The sequence below is a fragment of the Sceloporus occidentalis genome, unplaced genomic scaffold (genome assembly GCF_023333645.1).
Source record: "Sceloporus occidentalis isolate IW3139 unplaced genomic scaffold, rSceOcc1.0.p SCAF_2, whole genome shotgun sequence".
NCBI classification, from domain to species: domain Eukaryota; kingdom Metazoa; phylum Chordata; class Lepidosauria; order Squamata; family Phrynosomatidae; genus Sceloporus; species Sceloporus occidentalis.
In genome coordinates this window covers 168,892,904-168,911,557 of record NW_028316982.1, presented here as the reverse complement: position 1 = coordinate 168,911,557, position 18,654 = coordinate 168,892,904, and the positions used below count along the sequence as shown (strand labels likewise).

The following is an 18,654-nucleotide window of genomic DNA, read 5'->3' as shown; positions in this document are numbered from 1 at the left end:
ACTTTTGCATTGTGGGTATTAGCTGGCCTCAGTGAATTTCACTACTCTCCAGTAAAAAAAGTTCAGTTTCTTCTTCCCAATTGGGGCCAACCTTCTCATAAATGGAATACATCACATATGCTTGCTGTATCACATTTCTCTCTGCCACCAAACCAATGAATGGTATATCCCCCCATACATAACACCAACTGGAACAAAAATTGGTTTTTTTTTTTGAGACACTTTTTATTCTGCTTGTTATTTGTAGGAGAACCCACTCCTGACTATAGATAGCGAATTGGTGAATTGGAGGACATTTCTTTTACAGTTGTTTAGGTGATAATGTAGAATCCCTAGCTCCCCCCTTCAGTCTCCAGTTTCACTTTCTGGGCTTCCTTACTCTCCATTTGAATTTCCTCATGAATAATCAACCCCACCATCTCCACTCTCCCAGCTTCTTATTTTGAAATTAAACCTGGTTGAGTCTGGGAAAGTTTCAACTTCTGTGCTGATTGGATTTGATAGTATTAGGGTCAGTAGTATTCCTAGCCGGTTTGGAAACTGTTGTGTCTGTGCCTACTGAACACTTCTTGAAATTAGGTCCGTATTACTGCTGCTGCTTCAAGGCAGAGTGTATCTTGATTGTGTTGTTAGCTTTTTTTACTCAATCAGTGAAGGGGAGTTAAATATTTCTATGCTTACAACACTTTTGTCTTTGATGGCCTCCCTGATTTTTTAAAAGCAAATAAGATCTCTGCTAGATCAGACTAAATGCTTACCTAGTCTAGTATTCAAGCAAGAACAGAACAGATGTCTATGGAAGCATGGAAGCAGGGGTATTATGTGTCTCCATGGTCCCATTCCCACTGGGCTATAAAGCGAATCAAGAATCGGATTATAGGAACATTGTTCCCATTTGAATTTGCGGCTCAGATGGTTCCTTACCTTACTCTCCCATTACCTTAATGAAAGAACCCACATCACCATGTCTTTGAGGTGCCTGACCATATGGGTGCAGCCATATGCCCTGTTTTCATGTCAGGCAGGACAATGGGCGTCTCTTTGGTATTATCAGTGGAAGAGTAAGGTAAGGGGCATGTGGCGATACTGGGTCTATGGCATGGGGACAGATGAGTGTGTAAGTACCTGCCTATTCCTGCATCAGTACAGGGACTGATTCGGGTTAGCATTCAGGCCAGGAAAGCATGGATTAAGCCTATGCTTTCCTGACCCATCTGCTCAGCCCCTGAATTGCTTTAGTGCATCAGGTTGTTCTTTTTCTCCTATGTGCACATCATTAACTTTTAGGCTGTAATGGGGATCATTTAAAAGGCTGTGAATATTTGAACATTTTTCTATTCCTTTACCAGGAACGATGATATTTGCCTTGTGGTGGACTTGTTGGATCTCTTTGGTTTATTCTTCTCTCAACTTTTGTAAGTCGGCTCTTTCTTATTCATTTGTTTAGTTGTATTATCAGCATCACAAAATGCAAACACATTTGGTTTTGGCTTAAATTACAGAAATGTACTAATCTGTATGCTTGTACATGTAACCAGTTTTAAACAAATTACACTGAGCCCTGGCTATCCATTTTGGTTTGGTTCTAGGACCCCTGTGGATGCCAAAATCTGTGGATGCTCAAATCACATTATATACATGTGTAGACTGATTGTTTTTTTTTATAAACTTATTAGTGTTTTCATATTTTAGTGCCTTTTTGTTAAATGAGTTCACTGTAACGTGTATTAAAAGATGAAGTTCTCAAAGTAAGCTCTCCTCTTAAACTAGCATCTGAAGGAGATGCTAAACAAACTACATGTTCTCTCTTTCTCCCTCCTTCCTTTAATAGATAGTTTCATTTTATAAGAATGCATCCAAACAGAATTTCTTGTCATTAAGCAATCAAACATGCACATAAACTGCTAAAGGAAAGGTTTTTTTGGCTGTACAGTTGGCCCTCCATTTTTGCAGGGGATCCATTCCAGACCCCCCCCCCCCCCAAAAAAAAAACACAAAAAAACGGAGGCTTGTGCACATCCAAGCCCCATATCCAAGCAATACTATGCTTTTAAGATAATATAATTTCCTAAATTTCCAGGTTTTGAGCACAGCCGTGTATCAAATCGGACACAGGACTGATTTTCTGGGCTTTTAGTGCATTGTATTTGCACTAAATGGTGTTGTTCACAAGATCACGTTCTATCACTATTGGAATCTTCAGTATAAGCTGTAAACCTAGTTGCTAGTGAGCACATTCCCCCTCCTGGTTTTTGTTTGGAACAGGAATTAGTAAATGGAAGTACAATACAAGCCCTGTATCTGCAGGGGATATGTTTCCATACTTACCAGTGATAATGAAAATTGTGGATAATAGCAAACCCTATATTTGTAGTGGAAGTTGACCATAGAGTCATGCTGGAGGACCTCCAGAGACCTAGAGGGACCATATTTTTGGATGCAGGTAAGTGAAGCAGTGGTTACTGGTCCCGCACATATGAGGGTTGTACTGTACTGAAAACTCTTATTTTCATCCAGTTCACATTTTGCATTCTTTGTTACACTGTGGGGAATGCATAAGAGAGCAGATATCAGCCACCTCCTTGCAAGTCCTCTCCAGGTTGGGCTTCAGATTGCTATTCCCATCCTTTGAGAAAGAGGGAGTGAGGGAGCAGGAAGTCTATCTTAAGCCTCTAAGAACTTGTGCAACTGAGGAAGCATGTTAAGTAGAAGAAGGGAGGATAGGAAGTAGAATGCAGGGGAGGTACAGGTGAAGGTAGAGAAGAAGGCTCAGGTTCAGTAGCTTGGATCTAGTCTGATCAGCCTGTGTATTCCTGCTTTCTATGCATCCAAGCCTTAAGAATAATACATTTATCATTATCAAAGAAAGGTAGGATTGGCAGAGATGGAGCTAGAAGCAAAAAAGAATTATGTGCAGGTTTGAAGCTGGCTTTTAATATTATTCTATCTGATAATGAAGTCATAATGATACCCAAATAGCTAGGGTCCTGGGAGGACACCCACAAATTAATATGTTTTAGGGCAATTTAATATTAGCTCAAAATGAGAGTATAGTATGATCGGGGCAACAGTGACCTTGGATCACACCTAAATGTATACCATGTCCAAATCACACAGGAGTCCAGAGGCAATTCCAACTTAGTAGTAGTTTTATTAAGGAAATTCACAGCATACACACAAAAACATGTGTTCTTGCATGTGTGCGCGTGCGCACACTCACACACACAAGAACTAGGAATCAAAGAATGAAAGCTGAATAGATTGAGTCTTTGTTAACAACAACAAGGCTTGCTTCCAATTGATGGAAATGAAGAATAGAAAACAACCCCATAGCTGCTTCAAAACAGGGGTGCAGATAGCCGTTGAGGAGAATCTAGAGGAAGACCAGCAGCATGGCAGTCTGCAGGCAAACTAAATCCCAAAGAACTGGATGCTAATGGCCAATATTTATGCCGTGAAAGTGCTTCGATGGCAGAAATCAAAGCCTTGGGGTGATTAACTATACCAAATGTTTTCCAGGAAGGAAAGTTAGATGGGAATTGCAGTATATGTCCATGATGTTTTGCCTGGAAGATTGATGGGAGCAGCAACCATTTCCACATCAAGGCTGAGAGCTGTAGATTCCAGAGAGAGGTGTTATTTCCCAAGACAAAGGACAAACTCACACCCTGGAAAGAGAGAGCTTTATCACAAAGAAACCACCACCTTCCTTTCTCAGGCTACCCATCAACTTCCTATATTGATCAAAGGGATTATGTTGATGTCTCTATGTGATCTATTGAGAAGAGTACTTCAAATCCCTCCCTAGCTGGAGTCGGCTGATCAGGGGCCAACTGCATGTCTTGAGAAGATCCCAGCTCATTCACAAGTCACTTTTGGTATCAAAAATTCCTTTTTTAATCTGAAGTTGATATAAAAATATATAGGGGCCAAACATGGACCTAACAATGAAAGCATACAATCTGCCTCCAACACAGCAGAATAATTAATACAAATGAACTTAATTTTTTTTCCAAAAGCAAATAGTTATATGTAAACTTTCTGGTACTGTATTAATTTACACATTTGAAGTATATCATTTGTTCCAGTGATACAGTAATGTAAACATTACATTAATTTTATTTATTTATTAGGTATAGCCTTTCCCATCTATGTTCCTGCAGGAGAGCCTTGGGTTATTCGTTGTCCACTAAGACCACTGCCTTCATTGCAATCTAACTACAGTGTGACTTGGTACACAAATGGTAGTGATATACCCATAACAACAAATAACCTCTCTAGGATCTATCAACGTGGAGACTTGCTTTGGTTTGTCCCTGCAAACATAGAAGATACAGGAAATTATCTGTGTGTCATTAAGTAAGTTCATAAGAATTTGATAATTTTGATTAAATGTAGCAATTGAATACCTTAGGCTTAAGATAGTCCAACACTGATGACAGGTAAAGGTGAACACTGGAGCACTAAAGTATATAGCATTCATATCCAAATAATTCTTCTGGCAGCATAGTGGTATCCCTAAGTCCTTTCACATTTATATCAGAATAAAGCCAATTCCTTTTTCTTTTCTTTTTTTGGTACTAGATTACTACTGTTTGTGTTAAGATTCAAAACCTCATTCTGATTATAAATTCCAAGATTTGTTAATGTTCAGCCTGGTTGCTCAATGTCCTCTCGAGATGCTAGCAACACTTATTGTGGAAATAAGCTATTTCTTTGTAGTTTTCATACTGATGCAATATGATAAAAGACTGGAAATTACCTGGGAATATTTCTTCTAAAGATATGTAATTCTATAAAGGTAGTTCATGAACAGTGAAAAATAGGACTGAATAACTGAATTCTGAACTTGCTTGGGGTATATTGTTGCCAGAAGACACAGAAATAATAATTCATGTTTTCTTAACTTGGAGGTGTGATTGCTATAATGTCCCTTCTCTAATGGGCTAAACAGAAGGCCCAAAGGAGCAGCTTGCTGGTGCCCCTTTGCACACTGGATTGGGGCTGCAGCAATTGCATGCTGCGGCCCCGATCTGGCAATTTTCCGGCTCCAAAAGAAGCATCAGAAAGCTGCTTCCTTTTGGAGCTGGCAAAAAGCAGCCCTTTCAGTGGCGGCTTTTCCCTATTTCTTCAACGTAGCGTGTCTAAGGAGTTTATCACACTAGCAAGATCCCGTGGGAAAACCGCAAGAATACAGGAGTTAAACGAGATTTAAAGTACATTCTAATTCAAACCAAACTTACAAATTCGGGGAGTTTATCACACCAGGGGACTGCCCAAGTGAAATAATGTGAAGTTAAACCAAACGCAAAGCAGAGGAAACTAGCAGGGTTTTGTTTTTTTTTACTTTTGGGTTTACAAGGAGTTTAAAACCAATTTAAAACCGCCACATTAAAACACTATAAAACTGATTAAAAATCATACAAAATTTAAAAACAGGTAAAACATACATCTATATATTTTTTTTAAAAAAACTTTCCCTGCTTAAGCATTAAAAGCTTACGGTACTTCAGTAAGAATGTTTTGCTGGTTGGCAAAAGGAAAGCGGAGAGGAGGCAGAATTACACTATACACTTAACTGCTTAGCCTATATTACTTTGTGTTGTATTTTGTTTTGGCTTTTTGGTTAGTCTGTTCCTTGAAGAATAGAATAAGGATAATAAAATCTGGAGAAACAATGAGAATATTATGATCTAGGGTTGGGGCAGTGATTTTTAAACTCCATATCATAATAGTCTAAGCAGTGATTCCAGAGCTGCTCGTGCTTTCATTAGTATTTTTCTACATTAGGTGTGGATAATACCAGCTTAATTGAAGTACTGATTTCTTTCTGTCATTACAGTAATGTCACAAAAAGCAGGAAGGACATAGAAGTTGTCCAGAATAATGATGGTTTATGTTTTAATGAAAAAACAACTTATCCACAAAATGTGGAGTTGGGTAAAAGTAGAAATTTAGTTTGTCCTGATCTTGATGATTTTCAAGATGAAAATACTCCACTTGACATACAATGGTACAAGGTAAGTGCATAACTGAGTGTACCATAATCTGTGGGCATACTAGCTTTCTCTATAGAATGGTATTGACAAGAAAGGAGAAACTGGATGTGCAAGATGTCTGACATATACTTAATCTCAGCTGTAGTAGATATGTTTCTTCAAAGGTTTTTTCCACTAGAAAATCTTTCACATTGGTCCATTTTTGGCAAAAACAAAATAAAAAGGGGAAGAGAAACTTTAATACAGGGGAAAAAGACCAATATGATTATCTAGAAAAAAGGAGAAAATTATTTATAAGAAACAAAATACACATTATACAACAACAATAAGAATGTGAATAAAATTCACAATTGTGTGTAAATTGTATACTTGAAAGTAGAATAGATACCCTGTTTGCTATGTCAAAATAATAGTTGCAATAGTGTAAGAACAATTCTTTCAAAAAAGAAGTTAGCATGTTAACAGCAAAAATGGATTAATGCTACCCATGAAATGGTTCAAGTTTTAAAGGACAACTGCTTGGGGATTTTAAAAGAAGACAACAGTGTTTGAGGTGTCTTTCTTCTTATGATAGCACTAAATGATCCCACTTTAGTGCCAATAAAGGCTCTTGTGGATTTTGGATTTTGTCTTATTTGACCCTAGTTTAGGACAAATCATCTTCCTCTTCTGCCTGAAAGAAGTGCAAGTTACACTGATACCTGGCAAACAGCAAGGAGAATCATTTTGTTAAAAGATAGTGGTGTTTCTGAAGAACAATTCTACCCATTCCACAAAAAATTGTGTATGGGACATGCTACCATTGGCATAACTGTAATTGTATACAGAGAAAAAGATTATCTGTGTAGGGCTGAATCTACACAGGCTAAATAATGTGTCCTTATCTCAATCCTAGTCCTGTTGAAACATATGATATTCCTCTCCTTCTAATGTGAAAAGACTTACTTTGAGATTCCTGAGCACTTTAAGGCAATTAAAAAAAACCCCTCTAGTTTACTCTGCTGGTTTGGGGAAGAACCAGGTTTTTAAAATGTATGTTTTGACACCCAAATTCAGATTGTGGTGGAATTGGTGGAGAGGAGGGCAGGGCCGGTTTGGTGGGTGATCACCTAGTTTAGGTAATCACCTGATCATTCTCTCTCCAGAAGGATAGCTGTCTTGTTTGTATCAGAATCTAGAAAAGATGGTGTTGCCTGGCAGGGGTTGGGTGTGTGGGGTGGATTTGGTGTTTCTACGCACACATTTGAAGGTCAGAATTTCACCTGCTCCTTCTCTACCAGTTTCACTGCTCACATTCACAAGTTGGCATTTTACTTCCCCCTTTTCTTCCAGCTTTACTTTATAGAAGTGGAGGCAGGCAATCAGAACAAAGGGGAAATAAGGCTATTTGATTAAGTGAATATGCACATGTGCTGTAGTCATTTAAAAACAACAACAAAAACACACACACACACACACCCTGCAGTTGCTGCAATTACATGACCAGACAGAAACCTATACAGTGAACACGTGGGCACACAGTAGATAAACCTCTTGCACTGATGTGGCTATGTAATAGGATCCTGTGTAACTTTTCAAACTGATTCCAATTTGTATTTGAATAAGTGTGTGTGGCAGTAAAAGGGTCAAGCTGGGGTAAGGATACTACATAGTGGAGCAGGGATACAGCCCTTGTATAGATGCTTGGCTCAGAAAACTGATGCATGAGATAGAAGCAGGGCTTGAAGCAAGGTGCCCTCAAACTATTTGAGAATACAGAAGTCACCCCCCCCCCCCACCCGCTTGACTTACTTGACTTCAGATCAGATATGAGCCATTTTTCTGGGGGATCTTAAATTCCTAGATGGTGCATACCATATTAGCTGAACTGCAAGGTACTGGGGGAGAATGGAGTACAGATTTGGGGCTATATAAAGGAACCATGTTGATTGCTTGTTATTTTTACAGTATTTGTTTATCTTTCAGGCATGTAGTCCTGGATTACTTAATGATAAGAGATACTTGGCTTCTGAAGACAATCTCTATATTAATGCAATAACTAAGAATGATGAAGGAACATATATATGCCGGGGAAACTATACTTATATGGGAAAACAATATTATGTTTCAAGGGCCATTAATTTAACTACTTTTGGTATGTGTATTATTTTCCATCTTATCTTTTACTTTGGCATGTTTCTTTTATATTTTATATATATATATATTATATATATATATATTAAAATATAATTAAAAAATTAGATGGATTATAAATTCAAATTTATAAAAAATAAATTCAAAACAAGGAGAGAAGAAAAACAAAAGTGAAAAAGCAGTGGGAAAGATTAATGGAATATGCTTTGCAGAATTATTCACTCTCCTTTGACTTTTCCACATTTTGTTGTGTTTCATTCTGTTGTTGATATAGATTTAATTGGCATGATACTATTTGATGTGCACAAGATATTCAACACTGTTAAGGTGCAAAATGTTTGTATTGTGGAACAAAAGTTAAGTAAGCTGGGGGAAAAACCGTGATACTTGTTGACTGAATAAATATTTACCTTTCTGAGCCCATACTTGGTAGAATCATCTTTGGCAGCAATTACAGCTATGACTCTTCTTGGGTAGTTGCAGCTTTGTGCATCTAGTTCCTGCTATTTTTGCTAATTCCTTTTGAGAAAAATGGTCCAGCTCTGTCAGGTTGGATGGGGATGGTTGGCAAACAACAACATTCAACTTTCTTGCCACAGAGACTGAACTGGGCTTGACTGGGCTATTGTAAGACATTTTTATAGTCCTTTTTGACACGCTATGCTATTTTAGCATTCAGCTGAAAATGTAAAAGTAGTATTTGTGTTTATAGAATGTGTGTTACTCCAGATAATCGTGCTTATGTTTTAAAAATATTCCTTTTTGGTGGGAAGATATGTTAGAATCTACCTTGCTGCTTACATGTGTTAAACATTTGCATAAATATTGCAGTTTTAGTGAACAGTTCCAAAGCTGGAAATACTTTTCTTTTCAAATTGTTATTAAAGGTTCTTACTGGATCAGGATACTTTGGATCATGAAACTAATTTTCTTAACAACAACAATATACTTGCCCCTTCTTTTCAGTTGGTGATCCTCACGAAAATGGGGTTTCGCCTGTATTCAAGCCCCATTGGCTTCAATATAGGTGTGCAGGCGTGCACCCCATTCATTCTCCCTCCATTTGCGAGGGACATGAGTCCAAAGACTGTGAGAATTGAGGGAGGACTGTATACTCCTGAATAGCTACTTGTATTTATTGATTGATATCTGCCTGTCATACCTTAGGGGAAATGTCCTAGACAGTTCAAAAGGTGACAGGAAATTATGGTACTGTAGTTGCCCCAGAATTGCACAGTGTTTTTGGCTGTCCTCTAAGATGCAATGTCTGGTTTTCAGTGAAAAAGACATTATTTCACACTACCTTCCCAGAAAAAAAAGGAGAACCTGTCATGGTACACATTTGAAAATGTGACAGTGTTTTCAGTTATCACCTGACTTGCAGTGGCCAGTTACAAGTCAAATTCCAAATGAGGACTTCATTTTTAAAAAGGGGGGCATCTGCCTCAACATATCAAGGAATAAGTGGATAAAGTGCTAGAGAACAGGAGAGCTCTGAGGTTCTCCTAAGATTGGGGAAATGGAGTTCCGAGATACTCTGATAAGTTCCTCAAGTTAAAAAAAAAAAGGGGGGGGGCGGCAAAGGAAAACAGGAGGGCCCATGTCAATATTAGATATGGATCCATGTCAGGACAGCATTATTCAATCCAGTAATTAGTTCATTTTAAGAATTTAAAATTGTTACAGTGTAAGAGATGGTGCAATGATTTATTTTTGATTATACTTCCTTTATTAGATCCTCCACAAGAAGTACCAATAGAGATTATATATCCCCAAAATAATTCAGTTGAAGTAGAACTTGGTAAGTAACTATTTGATATTAATATGAAAATCTCTGTGCGTCCCTTAACCTTTAGGTACACTCATTTACAGTCATTCTTTCTTGTTTGTAGGATCCAGCATTGTCATCGGCTGTAATGCCTCAAGAGGCTTTAACAAAGATGTATTTCTAGCCTGGGATTTCAGTGGTGAACAGCCAGATGATTTTACATTCAAATATGAAAAGTATAAGTAAGCATGAAATAAAATTTCTATGATGGTTGGGTTAGGACATTTTAGGGTTACACATGCCAGGTGGCCAAAAATCTGCTTACAGGGTCTGGGGCAATACCTTGAGTTTGTGAGAGGCCTTCATCCCTTCTGTCAAGTTACGTTACTTGTTTTTTGTTTACTCTGCAAAGAGCCATCAGTGTTTCTAATGTAACACAAAAAGTTTTTGTTGCCAGTTAGTCTTGTGTGAGGCAAGATGACTTCAAGCTTGTAGTGTTTGTTTTTCATGAGAACAAGATACATTTACCAAGTTAGTGTCTGAGAGTGAAATGCCATATGCGTGTAGCACAGTTATCTCCGTGTCTGTCTGAAATTAGGTTGCCATTATTAAGCATATTTAATATTGCAGCCTTGGAACTAACAAGCAAGGTTGGTATTAAGTCAGTGCTCACCCAGGCCTTTTTAATCACCCAACCAGCACTTGTAGCCACGTCTTACAAAAACCCATGCCCTATTCCCCCCCGCCCCCCAATCTTGTCTTGTTTCAACAGGATATTTTGGATTAGAAGTCTTTCATTTGTAGCAATTGGTATTAAAACGTCTTGTAAGTCTGCTGTAAACACCCAGAGACCCACCAGTTGGCCTTAATTTGCCTTCCCACCCATGGTCTAGCTTACAGAGTAGAGATCATCATATGTTTGGAGACTGGCTTTCCACAGGGTTAGCCTAACGAATGGAGCAGGCTGTTCTGCAAGTTACATTGCACTGGAGTTAATGATATATAGAAATCCACTGGGATATTTTGCCCCAAGTAAAAGTGGCCCCAAGTCTTTGCCAGATCTGTTTTATGTATGACTTGAAGCATTTACGGATTACATTTGTTGTGTTTTATACCCTATCTTGAATCTTGTAGAGCTGATTCTCTTTTTTCCTGGATGAATTTTGTTTTCAGGTTACTCTATAGTGTAGCAGCTAGATGATTAAGTATATTTCTCCCATTAAAGGAACTTGTTGACAGACACCAACACAGTCTGAAAATATTAATTATGTCTTTTTTTTTTTTTTTTTTTTGTATGATGACAATTGGTAATTTTGAAATTCTGTGACAGTGGCCACTCTTAGGACAGGCAGAATGGAGAATAGTGAGCAACATGGAGCTGAAGGGGGATAGTGTGTCATTATAGCAGCCACAGTGAACATACCCTTAACTCTCCCTTGGTTTGAAGAATTTATGAATGTACTTCAGTTTAGCTGTTCAGAGATTTATACATTTTTTGTCTATGTTGCCCAGTTCATATACAGAATTGAGCACATACTGGAAGGTCTGAGATACAGATTCAATCTTATTAATATAGGCTGGCATTCTGTATTGCAATTACAGATTCATACGTTAGAGCTGCACAGCTTGCAGCCAGTTACATGTTTGGATTTATGTAGATGCACAGGTAGCCATAGACATGAAAATGGAGATGGTTGTTTGCTTAGACGCTAGTGAAGTGTAGAAATCCAAGGTTTAACTATTTTTATCCATAATAAATCATTTTAACTTGTTCATTTTTCTAAAAAATAATGTGACATAATTTTCATTTTTCTCTGTTTTGCTCCTTTATGGTAAAAGGGAACGACTGCCTGAAAAACTGATAGTGGGATTAAGGTTTAATATATCTAAAATGAAAGCCAAAGATTATGGAAAATATTCCTGCAGTGCATGGTCCTTTGGAACGAAGGAACGAGTAGCATACATCATGCTACATCGGCCAGGTAAGTTATTCAGAGAGGGACATAAAGACAGACCAGGGATCCTTTCACATTATACAGTTACAGTGCTGTGGTTCCATCCTGTGGAATTCTGGAACTGGCAGTTTAGAGAGGAGTATTTAGAGTTGTTGGGATGCAGTAGCATAGTGGTTAAAATGACAATTCTGAAGATTGTAAGGTCGAAAGGTTGGCAGTTTGAGACCCAAGTAGCTCATGATGGAATGAGCTCCTGTCACTAGTCCCAGCTTCTGACAACCTAGCAGTCTGAAAGCATGCAAATGCAAATAGATAAATAGGTGACATTTCAGCGGGTAGGTAAACACGTTTGGTGCAGTCATGCTGGCTACAAGACCATGGAGTCATCTTCAGACAACGCTGGCTCTTCGGCTTAGTAACGGAGATGAGCACCACCCCCTACAGTTGGTTACGACTAAACATTCATGTCAAGAGAAAACCTTTACTTTTGTATTTAGAGTTGTCAGCAAAAAAGCCTAACCAAACTACAAACCCCAGGATTTCACAGGATGGAACATGGCAGTTAGTGGAAACATAGTGCTACCAGTGCGTAATGTGAAAGGGCCACAAATGGTTTGTGAACATCCATGACAGGCAGTGTTCCATTGTAATTGCACACAATTTGCTGATTGCTTTCTCCAGGAACCATCTATCCACAAGACTCTAGTTGGGACTGAGTTTCAATTTATTGGCTTTTCATCCAGCCTATTCCCAGTTCAGTGCACCAGTTCAGCACTTCCATAGTCCAGTTTAGCTGCTGAGGAGATGTAATGCTAAATGTCATTGGCAATTTCAAATATTCTATAGCCCTATAGATTTTTTTACCTGTGTTGACCAGCATGGAGGACAAGATGAAACTTTGCAGAATTCCATAGTAATGATGATAAGGGAAAAAGAAATTGTCACTGGTATCAGAAGCTAGGAGAGCAAGAAGAATCTCCTTTCTTCTTGCCTCAGGATTCTTTGGCCTAAAATTTAGGTTTAGTCTGTAGAGCTCACTTGGGAGGAGAAGACTCTGTTTCACTGTGATGGTTTTTAGAATCATAGAATCATAGAGTTGGAAGAGACCGCACGGGCCATCCAGTCCAACCCCCTGCCATGCAGGAAATCCAAATCAAAGCATCCCCAACAGATGGCCATCCAGCCTCTGCTTAAAGACCTCCAAGGAAGGAGACTCCACTACACTCCGAGGGAGTGTGTTCCACTATCGAACAGCCCTTACCGTCAGGAAGTTCTTCCTAATGTTGAGGTGGAATCTCTTTTCCTGTAGCTTGCATCCATTGTTCCGTGTCCTGTTCTCTGGAGCAGCAGAAAACAAACTTGCTCCCTCCTCAATATGACATCCTTTCAAATATTTAAACAGGGCTATCATATCACCTCTTAATCTTCTCTTCTCCAGGCTAAACATCCCCAGCTCCCTGAGTCGTTCCTCATAGGGCAAGGTTTCCAGACCTTTCACCATTTTAGTCGCCCTCCTCTGGACACGCTCCAGTTTCTCAATGTCCTTTTTGAATTGTGGTGCCCAGAACTGGACACAATATTCCAGGTGGGGCCTGACCAGAGCAGAATACAATGGCACAATTTTTAACCCCTCCCAATCTGGAATTTCTCTTTATAGGTCCTAGTGGTCAAATTATGTCCACCATTGGATTTGTATCCATCAGAATATCTAGTCAGTTAGAAATGCTATCATTGTTGTGTACCTTCATGTCAACTGCAACTTAGGTGACACTATCACAGAGTTTTCTTAGCAAGATTATTTTGAGGAGGTTTGTCATTGCCTTCATCTAGGGCTGAGATAATATGATTTGCCCTAGGTAACCCAGCGGGGTTTAATGGCTGAGGGGAGATTTGAACTCTGGTCTGCCAAAGTCCTAGCCCAGCACTCAAGCCACTACACCACAACTGTTCACAGTCACTTGGAAACATGTGGTCCTAATTTGAGAACAGCTGAACATCTAATTTGCACATTAAACCCCCTGTTTCAGGGGGACTACATGCTATGTGTTATGAGCATTGAGCAAAAGAGTAGCTAAATTAATGTTGCACCAATCAACTGATTAATTGAATTGATATGAGATTGTACTCCATTCTTTGTTTTTCCTTTTTGCCAATACAGCTCCAAACTTTAAAGGTTATTTGATTGGAGGACTAGTTTCAACACTGTTTGTTATACTAACAGCTCTGCTCACCTACAAGTTTTTCAAAGTAGACATTGTGCTCTGGTATCGTGAATCTTGCCATCCTTTTCTCCATGAAGGAGGTAAGTCTGGTGTTGAAAATAGCTTGATGCCCTCTACTGGACAAAGAGAACAGAGTATGTCTTGGATTCCAAAATTCAATAGAGCAAATTGTCAGTGACTTCATTTATGAAGGTCTTACAAGACTATTCTGCCAGATGTGATTGGGATTATTTCCTTATTTTTAATTCAACAACCAGGAGATTTCTTATGGAACTAAATTTCTTGTGTTTAATTAGATTTTTTTAAAAATATTCTCTTTAGATCTTTAAGAATAAATATCATGGGAGACTTGATTAGAGGATGAAAACAAAGCTTAAAATGTTGAGTCGATGTTAACTCCTGTAAGAGTTCTGTTTCCAGGTTCAGTCATCACTTAATGCTGTAGTCAATAAGGGGTAGTGTATGTATGAATGAATCTTGACTCTTTGTAACAGGAGGAATTATATATATGTTATTTTGGAAAGAAAAGGTTAATTGACAAGAAATATTAAAGTTCACTGTTCCTCTCTCTAGTTTCAGATGGGAAGCTCTATGATGCTTATGTGTTGTATCCCCGAAGTGTAGCAAACTGTGTATATTCATCTGATATCTTTGTCCTGAAAGCATTGCCTGAGGTTTTAGAAAAACAGTGTGGCTATAAGCTTTTTATCTTTGGAAGAGATGATTTGCCGGGGCAAGGTATGTATTTGAAAGAGCATCCTCCACCAACAGTAGAACACATTTTAGAATTGTTGTTGTGTGCCTTCAAGTCATTTCCAACTTATAGCAACCCTAAGGCGAACCTATCATGGGCATGTTTCTTCAGAGAGGATCTGCCATTGCCATCCTCTGAGGCTGAGTGAGTGTGACTTGCCCAAAGAATCCTGGCCGAGCTGGGATTGGAATCCTGGTCTTTAGAACTCTAGTCTCCTAAAGGTTATTTGTACTGTGAAAATAATCCAGGATGAATCCAGGTTATCTCTGTTGTTCACACGCATTCCAAATACACCTGATTACATTGGGGGGGGGGGGGCTGCCAAAAGCCCTGCTTAATCTGGGATGATAGTATTTTTGTTCAAGTTTTTTATAAAGATCATTGGTAGTGTGAATAACTGATGCAAATATACTTGAATACTCTGGGATAAAATGCATACCAAAAAGGGGGTTCCAAATGCATTCACATCATCAACTCCACATTTATTTGAATGCTTGCATGTGTGGGCAACCGAACTCACAGAGATGCAGACTGATGTAGTTCCATAATGTGAATAACAAACCCAGTATGCATAATTGAAATGATTCACATTATTGTTCTAAAAAGACCTCCGACGTCTTAATGACCTCTTAGTTGGAGGAAAAAGGTATATGCTGGTGTTATTATTTCAACAAAAAAATTGTTTGTTAAGTTGTTGTTTTTAACAAAACTTTATTTTATTCAGCTGAAATGTTTTAGGTGCAAACCTTTCTTCCCAAGCTGTACAATCAACAAATAAACACATTTATTTACAAGAATTATAAATATAAAAAGATACATTAAGACATTTAAAAATAGATTAACAAATAGCTTATAGTTTATATATCTATTTAATATTTTATAATATCTAGGTATACAGAATAATTGTAATAATTGTTATGTTTCAGTTATTAATTGAAATATATCTAAACACTACTGTTTAGAGATCATCTGTATTATATTTCATTATCTATGCCCATGGGTGGTTCTGCTTTCTGTACATGTTTTCTACTGTCAAACAAACTCACCGTTTTCTCAAACAAACATTCTTATAGATATCAAACAGGACTTGTAACTCAATTTTTGTTGTCTATTTTTTTGTCTGTTTCTTGTCTCTACAGCTGTGGTTACAGTTATTGATGAAACTGTAAAACAAAGCAGAAGAGTGATTGTTGTGTTAGTACCTGATTCATCGTCTTCCAGCATACAGGGTACAACCTCTGAGCATGAAATTGCAGTGTATAGTGCTCTTATTCGAGATGAAATTAAAGTAATACTGATTGAGCTAGAAAAAATAAAAGACTACAGCAACATGCCAGAATCAATCAAATATCTTAAAAAGAAACATGGAGTGCTCACATGGCAAGGAGATTTCTCAGCCAAATCTCAAATGGCAACAACAAGGTTTTGGAAAAATGTAAGGTACCAGATGCCAGTGAACAAAAATTCTCCTTCGTTAGATCTGCATTTGTGGCCAGTAATGCTCAGTTCTTCTCAGATCTCAGAAGGATGATAATGCCCTGTTTGCAATGCCGTTCTATAATACATTGGATGCTGTGAAGATCCTTTATGTGTGAACATATACCTGCCCTTCTATTAGGAAGTGTTCAAGAGTGAACATTGAGCAGTATAATTTGCACAGTTTGCACAGAATGAGAGGAGCCAATGGATCAGTGAGCTACCCAGATAAATGGGGAAATAATGTGAATGCTTCAACATAGAGAGTCCAAATTGTTTTAATATTGTCCTGATTTACAGACAGAAGAAGTGACTATGAAGGAAACAATTTGTCATTTTATATGAAGGCTTCTATTTATATTGGGTTTTTAAAATCTGAAACACCAGATAACTGTTTTCATTGTCTCAAACGTGCTTGTTTATTTTCTAAATGTATGTGTGGAGAATTTAGAAAAAAAGGGGGCAAGAATTACTGTTGAAGTTCAATGAACAAGTACCATTTATTAGCTTTAGAAAAAGATCTGCATGTTCAGATAATCACCTTGTGAAGAAACTAATGTGCTTCCTTCAGAGGGCCTTAAATCAGGTAAAGGAAGAAGTTCTTGTGGTCTTTTCTAAGCCAAGCTCCTTGTGGTTAACAGCCAGTCTTTCTTCCTGCCACGACCCTTCACAGCCTTTCCATTTAAATTCCAAACAGGTTCTGCCCACTTTGCTCCTGCTCATTCTCTATGGCTTTGGGCAGATGAGACAGGTGCACTTCAAATGGAGGTCTTTTCCTTTGAAAGAATCCTTCATTCACCCAAAAAGCTGTCTCAGAGTACACACTAAATTCTACTTCCACTTTGCACTAAACTCTTACACTACACTTAGTCGGTAACAACCCAACGCCTGCCTGTCCAAACCAGTCTCATTTCCAAGCCAGTGTGATATAAGCAAAAAGATTTTTAAAAATCTTGTACTGACCAGTTAGCTGGCAGCCTGTTCCTTCACATTGAATCCTGCAATGATGGGTGAGTGGTAAGTAAGCAACAGAATAGGGCCTTCCTAAAGATATCCAGCACAGGGGCCTCTTTCATTCCCGAGTCCCTGTTGTTGTTTTTAATGTTCAGGTGGCCCTTCCTCTTCATTCTTTCTGGACTGGGGCTAAAGTGTCAACATGTCCAGCATTATGCTGGAGTTGGGGAAAGTGATGAGATTTCATATACTATGCATATTCCTACAGTATCTCCCAAGGAGAAAATTATATAAGGATGTTTAAATAAATGGTCTTTCCAGAGAGCAAATGCAAAGAAGAAGAAAGAAAAGTTCTCTGACTTGATTTATATTTTTTGTTAAATGACAATGCTGACAAAAAACAAAACAAAAACATGACTGACTGACTGGGTGACATGATTTGGTTGTAATTATTTCTCTCTCTTTTTAAACACTAATGTTTGCACAGTGTCCCAAAAATGCTAAACGTTTCCTGTTTTATAAACACTTTGACTATATCTGTGTTGTTTGCTGTCAAGTTAGCTTCAACTCTGGCAAACCTAAGACTTTAACATTCTTTTCAAAGGCTATGATCTGCAGAGCAGAAGCCCAGTCACGAGTCTTAAAAATGTGCCCAAATACGTGTAGGAAAGAAGGTCTAGAAAATAGCACTTTGTTAATAACTGATTGTTTCCATGACAATATTTGTATAATTATGTAACAATTCCTGGAACTTGAGAAATAAATCCGTCCCATACATTCTTTATATTTGCCTTCATTATGGAATGTAGGTGTTGCAACATCCATACCTGAATCATTCTTCAGGGAGAGAATGTGACCACACTGCTGTTTCAGCAGCACTACCTTTGGTTCATTTTTGAACCTGAAAAAGGACAAGACCAGGTTACTTGAATTACTACCTCCTCCTATATGATCCCACCACACCTGACATGTTGTCAGCGAAGTATGGTTCAGTAGAATGTGGGAGAACCTTCTTGTCATGGTGCCAAAGCTGTGGAAATCTGCCTCAGTAATAGGCTTCCTTCCAAGTGGGTTTGAGACACTGAACAGAAATGCATGTATTTGGGTGTGGTTATTATTTAAGAGATTTCTCCCAGCCCCAAAGGGCTCTTGAGGTGAGGGGCAAATAAAATGGCTTGGGTTAGTTATGGCTTGAGTTACCCTGAAATGGTTGTTTCCTAGCTTTTTGCTCTGTGTCTGTCTGTTTATTTTTATGCTTCTGCTAGTCTGCTGTCAGACTGACTTTTAAAAAGTTTTATGGTAATTTTTTAAAAAAGGAAATTATTACATGGGCTGTAGCCTTTTGAGTGTCTTGTCTTTGAAAAGAAAAGTAAGGGGGAAATATATTCTTAAT

At 38.2% G+C, this 18,654-nt stretch overlaps 1 protein-coding gene across 2 annotated transcripts in view; it reads left to right on the top strand.

Annotated features, from left to right (window-relative positions):
• Positions 1 to 18,043, top strand: part of LOC149319273 (interleukin-1 receptor type 1-like) — a 33,393-nt gene extending 15,350 nt beyond the window's left edge. Inside the window, exons 2-11 of one of the 2 annotated variants that reach the window (XM_089511405.1) lie at positions 1,350 to 1,415; positions 4,134 to 4,359; positions 5,843 to 6,020; positions 7,965 to 8,133; positions 9,868 to 9,933; positions 10,025 to 10,142; positions 11,740 to 11,882; positions 14,014 to 14,157; positions 14,651 to 14,815; positions 15,971 to 18,043. In XM_089511405.1, coding sequence (XP_089367531.1) covers positions 1,355 to 1,415; positions 4,134 to 4,359; positions 5,843 to 6,020; positions 7,965 to 8,133; positions 9,868 to 9,933; positions 10,025 to 10,142; positions 11,740 to 11,882; positions 14,014 to 14,157; positions 14,651 to 14,815; positions 15,971 to 16,362 — 1,662 coding nt within the window. In that variant the 5' untranslated portion in view covers positions 1,350 to 1,354 and the 3' untranslated portion in view covers positions 16,363 to 18,043. The remainder of the gene's footprint in view (positions 1 to 1,349; positions 1,416 to 4,133; positions 4,360 to 5,842; positions 6,021 to 7,964; positions 8,134 to 9,867; positions 9,934 to 10,024; positions 10,143 to 11,739; positions 11,883 to 14,013; positions 14,158 to 14,650; positions 14,816 to 15,970) is intronic. The other variant, XM_089511406.1, reaches the window with a different exon arrangement.
• Positions 18,044 to 18,654: the final 611 nt, after the last annotated feature.